We start from the raw sequence: 6,210 nt of genomic DNA, 5'->3' as shown, positions 1-6,210 counted from the left end.
GGCGGCGCAGCCGGAGCCGGGATGGACACGGCCGACACCTATCCCCGCGGCGCAGGGCGAGGAAGAGGAGCAGGAGCAGGTCCCCTCCATCCCGTGGGGTCAGGCAGCGCCATGACACCGACTCAGAGGACTGAGCAGCAGCCTGGGGTTATTCCAGGGAGATCTCCCATAGGATTATTATATTTTTTAGGGATATTAAATTAAAAAGCTGCAGCTCCGGGGCTGAGCCTGGCAGAGGCCATTTGGGATGCCACCAGCCCCTTCCCTGCCCACACCTGGGGCAGCACCAGCAGCTCCCCAGGGCCGTGGTGGGAGGCAGGAGGTGTCCCAGAGCCCCTTTTCCTCACTCCCTGGATCCATCCATCCATCCAAGAGGGGGCTGTGGGGTGGGAGCTGGTGCTGGGATGGTCTGGCTGTGGTGCTGGAAGTGCTGTGGATACCTCGTCTTTAATGGATAGAGACTTTGAATGAGATTATTATGATTATGATGATGGTTTTTCTTTCACTGCCCTTGGGTGCCTGTCAGGGCAGCAGCTGCAGGAGAGTTTCTTTCCTTAAACCTTCTCATAAATTCATCATGGAATGGCTTGGGCTGGAAGGGACCTTAAAGATCGTCTAGTTGCAACCCCCTGCTGTGGGCAGGGACACCTTCCACTGGCCCAGGTTGCTCCAAGCCCCATCTAACTTGGCCTTGAACACTTAATTGCTTGGCTGACAGGGACAAGATAGATAAAACCAAAGTGTCTTCCATAGGTTTTTGCCCTGGCCACATCCACCCACCCCAGGGTGCAGCAAACTCCATTCTCATCCAGGATTTTAACCCTCAAAACATGAGTATGTATGGACTTGGAGCACTGAAAAAGGGAAATTTTCTATCAATAAATAGAAATATTGATCCAAATGGAAAGGGATTGTCCCAAGAGCTCCAGGCCAGGGCATCTCCAGCTGGATGGCCGTGCCAAGCACAAGGGCCTCCTTTGTGTAATTACTGATGGGATTTAAGACAGGCTGAGTTTGTGTCTTGGTGGACAAAAGCCCAGGGCTGGCGAGTGGCCTCGGGCTGCACATTGGCAGCGTTGGGGGGTCTCCTGCCATCTGGGGGGCTGTGACACCACCCAGCCCGTGGCCAAGCGAGAGGGGACAGGGCACAGGGTGGAACAAGGACAGCATTCATGGAAGGACACAGCAGGATCAGGGTGAGGAGCTGACATAAAGCCCTTCTGTCCCACGTCCCTCCCTGGCCACTAGCACGTGCTGGGCACAGGCAGAGGGAGATGCTGTGGAGCAGTCGCAAGCTTGGGTGATCCCTCATGTCACCCCAAGATGTTTTTGGGGGGGCTTAACAACCTTTTGCCAGCATCACAGGGATATTACTCATGCTCTGAGCAGATGCAGCCCCAGATCCAGCCCAGGGACCCACGTGGCGTGGCCCTGAGCCCACATGCTCCTTGGCTGGGGACTCTGACCCTGCTGGAATGGTTTGGGCTGAAGAGACCTTAAAGATCATCCCATTCCAACCCTCTGCCATGAGCGGGGACACCTTCCACTAGCTCAGGTTGCTCCAAACCCCATCCAGCTTGGCCTTGAACACTTAATTCCTTGGCTGACAGGGTTAAGACCACGGTGTCTTCCATAGGCTTTTGCCCCAGCCACATCTACCCACCCTAGGGCACAGAAAACTCCATTCCCATCCAGGATTTTTTTTAACTCTCAAAACATGAGCATTTATGGACTTGGAGCACTGAAAAAGGCGAATTTTCCATCAATAAATAGAAATATCACTGAGTTCTGGGTCATTCTCATGGGGATTTTGGGGGTCCAGGCTGCAGCTGGAGCCTGCTGGGAGCATCCCAGTGCAGGCCAGTGTGGAGCAGGGCTGTGCTTAGTGGGAACTGGACACTGGGAGCTTCAGGCTGGAAAGGGAACTACAGGAGAGTGGAAATACCACCGCAAGCAGAGAGAACAAAAATCCCCGTGTCCTGCTCTCTCCATAGGCTCCTGCTGCCCCTGCCTTCATCTCTCAAGCAGATGGGACATGCTCTGGGCAGGGCTCAGCTCTGCTAAGATGATTTGCACCCACAGTTCTCTCTGTCCCAGCTGGTGCCAGAGGGTGCTGTCTGCCAAGTGTGATGCCAGAGGGGCTATGGCATGGCTATCCCAGCTCAGTTCAGCTCTCCTGAGCTTTTTCCTGCCTCCCATGTCACAGCTTAGCCTCTCCTACCATCCCTCCTTCCTGCTTCATCCTCAAACCCAAGATCTGTGCAAAACGGTTGGAGAAATAGGGATAAATCCTAACTGAGGGTGAGGGGGATGAAGGAGCACAGCCCCATCCCCACCCCAGGGCTGCTCACCCCATCCACCTCCCTGTCCAGAGCTGCATCAATTCCTGGGTGGACTGTGCGCAGGATCCTTTCCCTGAGTGTGAGCCACCTCCTGCCTGGCTGCTGGGTGTCCAAAATTCCTGGAGGCTTGGCTGAGATTGAACAGAGCAAAGCCTGTGCTGCCTGGAGCAGAGGGCAGAGCACAGCTCCGATAACATCAGCACATTCCCCCATGTTTTCCACAGCGAATTTGGTGCATAGAGGAGGAATATCCTAACCTAGCTCACCCTTTAGGTTCAATTCTCTCCCAGAACAGGAACAAAATGATGTCCTGCCCTATTAGGGATGCAAAAATCCTGATTCACAGCTTGAAATTCCAAGGCAAGGCTAACCAGACTTGCAGGAGAGGTTTGTGATCCTGAACTTCCCCAATGCTCTTTACCCTTTACAGCCACTGTCTGTTAACCATCCAGAGTCCAAGGTTTCCCCACTGGGAATTCACTAACCTGCATGGACCCTTCATCCTACAGCTTTCCAGCCTGTGTAATGGGGAATCTGCTGCAATTCCAGCCAGGAAAACAGCCAGCAGCTGGCTGGCAGCCCAAGCCTGACTGCTGGGGAGAAGCTGCAGCTGACAGCAGGATCAGCTGGAGGAGGAGCTCTGTCCTGGATCCAGAGGGGACTGCAGAGTGGCCTAATGCAAAGCAAAGCAGTTAGGAAGGCTGAATTCCTACTTTTTTCCCCCGTGCTAATTCACAGATCCTGTCATTACATGGGATCTGCAGGACTAACAATGTGTTGTAGGTAGATAGATGGGACCACCCAAGAAGTTTAAGAGATGCCCTTGAGGCAATGACTGCAGCAGAACTCAAGAATCACCAACCAACAGGACCCAAGAAGCAACACCCACTGCAGGACTCCAACTAGGAATGATACATTACTTGGAAAACACAGGAGAGATCCTGAAATTTTCCTGCACATTGTAGTATTGGTCGGATTTTGCCCAGAGATGCTACAAACCACCACGAAACCAGTGCAAGTTTCATGAAACTTTTTATTCAACAAGTATCTCATTATGATTCTGCCAAGATGATCGAATGAACAGCAAGGCATAAAAAACATGAAATAGTTAAGAGATTTTTATTCTAATAGCTTTAATTACAGTGCTTGTTTGTCGAAATGAAAACTGAAAACAAGTATACAAAACAGTTGATTACTAATTGTGTATTGAAAGCAATAAAGGTTTCCACAACACTAAATAAACCAGTTCTGATAGTTCCTCGAGTTAAACAGCTCCAGCTTTCTTCAGTGTTTATCAAAATACAAAAAAGAAAAGTAAAGAGGTCTTTTTTTTGTTTTTCTGATGGCAAATCTGAACCTTGCAGTATGAGGGATGCCAAGGGTTTTCACACATATACAGATATGGGATTGTTCCAAAATGGGACTGAATATTCTAGAGTGGAATGACTCTCCAAACTCTCATGCTTTTTGTTGTTTTTTTTTTCCTAGACACTATACATAGATGTTTGGTGTTTTTCATGGCAATTCTTAAGTACAGTACTTTCTGCCTATAGAGCTTAGGACTAGGACAGGCTGTGCTTCCTGTGGAAAGGTTTTGCCTTCTGGAGTGGTTTACACACAAGAAAAGTACAAAACACTTTTTTTTTTTTGACAAATACAACAGGCTAAAAATGTTGACTTGTGGATATTATTCAAGTTCAATGGAAATGAGAAATGTCACCTGAACCAAAAGTCAGATGTTTAGCATGAGTCTGCAAAGCTCATCTAAACCAGGCCCAGCAAATCTTGTAAGGGTTGTGAACAAAGGTGAGCACAGACCGTGAGCTACAGAAAGAGCCAAAGATCTACTAGTTATGATCTGTTCTTTAAGCAGATGAAGCTAACTGGGTGTTGATCATTGCTTCACCCTTTCAAAAGAATCAAGAGTCACCACGTTAGAGCTGGAACAGCAGAAGCGATGGCAAAACGTTTGTGTGTCGAAGTGTTTTTACTTTTCCTTGTCTATTTAAAAAAATACAGAATTCAGGTTAAAAACCAACCACCAAAATGGATCTCACAGATCTCACAACCCAACCCAGATAGAATTCAGCTCTACTGCACAAGGACCACTGGCAAACCGTTATGTTATCCCACTGAAATCCCTTTCCAAGTACTAAACAGTGACTTGATTCTTTACAATAAAAAAGCTGAGTAATATTGCATAGGAGTACCAGAAACTGCCTCATTGGAAACAAAAACTATTTACATTAAATAAGAAACCTAACTGTTTTCAGGCTTGTATTTGCCACATTTACAGCATGATGCAATATATACTGTGACAAAGAAGAAATGAAAACAGCTTCCGGCACTCAATACCACAAAGTAGCACAGTTTGCCACATTAGAGTAAAGCGAAGGGCGAAGAGGAGGAAATAAGAGGGAAGGGTGGAAAAAGAGGGAAGAGGAAGGGTTATGGTTTCATTTCTGGTTTCGGAGCTGATTGGACAACCAGTCCAGTCCTTCATAGAGACCATCTCCACTAGTGGCACAGGTTGCCTGGATGTACCAGTTCCTGTGACGAAGAGAATGCAGTCCGAGTTTGTCTGTGATTTCTGCTGCATTCATCGCGTTCGGCAGGTCCTGAGGGAAGGAACAAGAGTCATTGTCTCCCCAACTCTTTGGATCAGCAGTTTTAAAGGCATTCAAAGAAAGTTAAGAGCTCTCAGAACTCCTCTTTCAGAAAAAACGAGTGGATTATTTTGATATTTTAGCTATTTCCACTACACTGACAAAGCCTCAAAGCTCACATTATGGAATATTCCTCTTCAAAAAGGGAAGTGAAGCAGCTGATGCTTGGATGGAATCATCAAGCCCCAAGTGCTGACCCAAACCTGCTCACAACTCCAGGTCTGTTTCATTCATTTTCCACTCAGGAAGTCTTTTCTGTGACTGCAGCTATGGTTTAAGATCAGCTTTGATCCTGAAGTAAAACTCTGCTGAGCACAGCTTGTGTTCATAGCTCACCTTTCCTGCTCTGGGGCAAGACTTAGGGCTTCTCTACCCTTCCCAGCTGAGCCTGTGCAATCCATGGAGCAGGATGTTATTCCTTCTTTAAGTTTACCAGTCATACTTAAGGCCCTCAACATTTGTGTTTAAGCTGCCAAGACCTTTATAAGTAGTAAAAGTCTGAACTCTCAGCTCACTCTGTGGCCTGGAAGAACCCAGATCACAGGCCAACAGAACACTCAGCCAACACCTCCAATACCCTAAGTGAAGAATTCAGGGATGTTCTGGCATTCCAGCCCTCCTCTCTCTTTGGAGGAAATTTGGGCAGGAGCTGTACTTGAGCCATGCCAACCTTAAAAATCAAAATGATAGAATTCTGCCCTAGAACTGAAAACACAGGAATTTCTATTAGCCAAAGCTGTTCAGAAAGATGCTCCTTTTAGATGAGGATTTAGCCTATGGTTTGCTGCCTTCTACATACCTGAATGGATATTTTCTGAGAGTTTATCTGTTACTACACTGAAAAAATGAACGTCAAGCTCAAGATCTGGCACTCACAAGCATGTTGGATGTTTCCAAGAGTTCCTACAGAAAGACCTTTCTCGGGCATACCTGTTTGTTAGCAAACACTAATAAAACAGCATCTCTAAGCTCATCTTCTGCCAACATCCGCATAAGCTCTTCTCTGGCCTCATTCACACGTTCTCTGTCATTGCTGTCAACCACAAAAATCAGACCTAGAAATAAGAAAACAATCAGAATTAGCATACAATAAATGGATTGACAACTGATAAATACTTCTGGAGGTTCAAACTAAGTCTTGAAGGGAAAATAACGCACAACTCAGTATAGATCAGAAAAATAGTTTTCTTATTCCCCTAATC

At 47.1% G+C, this 6,210-nt stretch overlaps 2 protein-coding genes across 2 annotated transcripts in view; one reads left to right on the top strand and one right to left on the bottom strand.

The window, feature by feature from the left end:
• The window catches only part of LOC103802133 (chromosome unknown open reading frame, human C1orf35), a 2,113-nt gene extending 1,979 nt beyond the window's left edge, over nucleotides 1-134 (top strand). Inside the window, exon 8 of the mRNA XM_009074588.1 lies at nucleotides 11-134. Coding sequence (XP_009072836.1) covers nucleotides 11-134 — 124 coding nt within the window. The remainder of the gene's footprint in view (nucleotides 1-10) is intronic.
• Nucleotides 135-3,358: 3,224 nt separating this feature from the next.
• Nucleotides 3,359-6,210, bottom strand: part of ARF1 (ADP-ribosylation factor 1) — a 4,261-nt gene continuing 1,409 nt past the window's right edge. The window contains exons 3-4 of the mRNA XM_009074577.1: nucleotides 5,939-6,063; nucleotides 3,359-4,960 (exon numbers count right to left, since the gene is read on the bottom strand). Coding sequence (XP_009072825.1) covers nucleotides 4,799-4,960; nucleotides 5,939-6,063 — 287 coding nt within the window. The 3' untranslated portion in view covers nucleotides 3,359-4,798. The remainder of the gene's footprint in view (nucleotides 4,961-5,938; nucleotides 6,064-6,210) is intronic.

This window comes from Acanthisitta chloris, unplaced genomic scaffold, assembly GCF_000695815.1.
Source record: "Acanthisitta chloris isolate BGI_N310 unplaced genomic scaffold, ASM69581v1 scaffold38370, whole genome shotgun sequence".
Lineage (NCBI taxonomy): Eukaryota > Metazoa > Chordata > Aves > Passeriformes > Acanthisittidae > Acanthisitta > Acanthisitta chloris.
The sequence above is the reverse complement of the archived record's forward strand: the minus strand, read 5'-3'. Positions and strand labels throughout refer to the sequence as shown.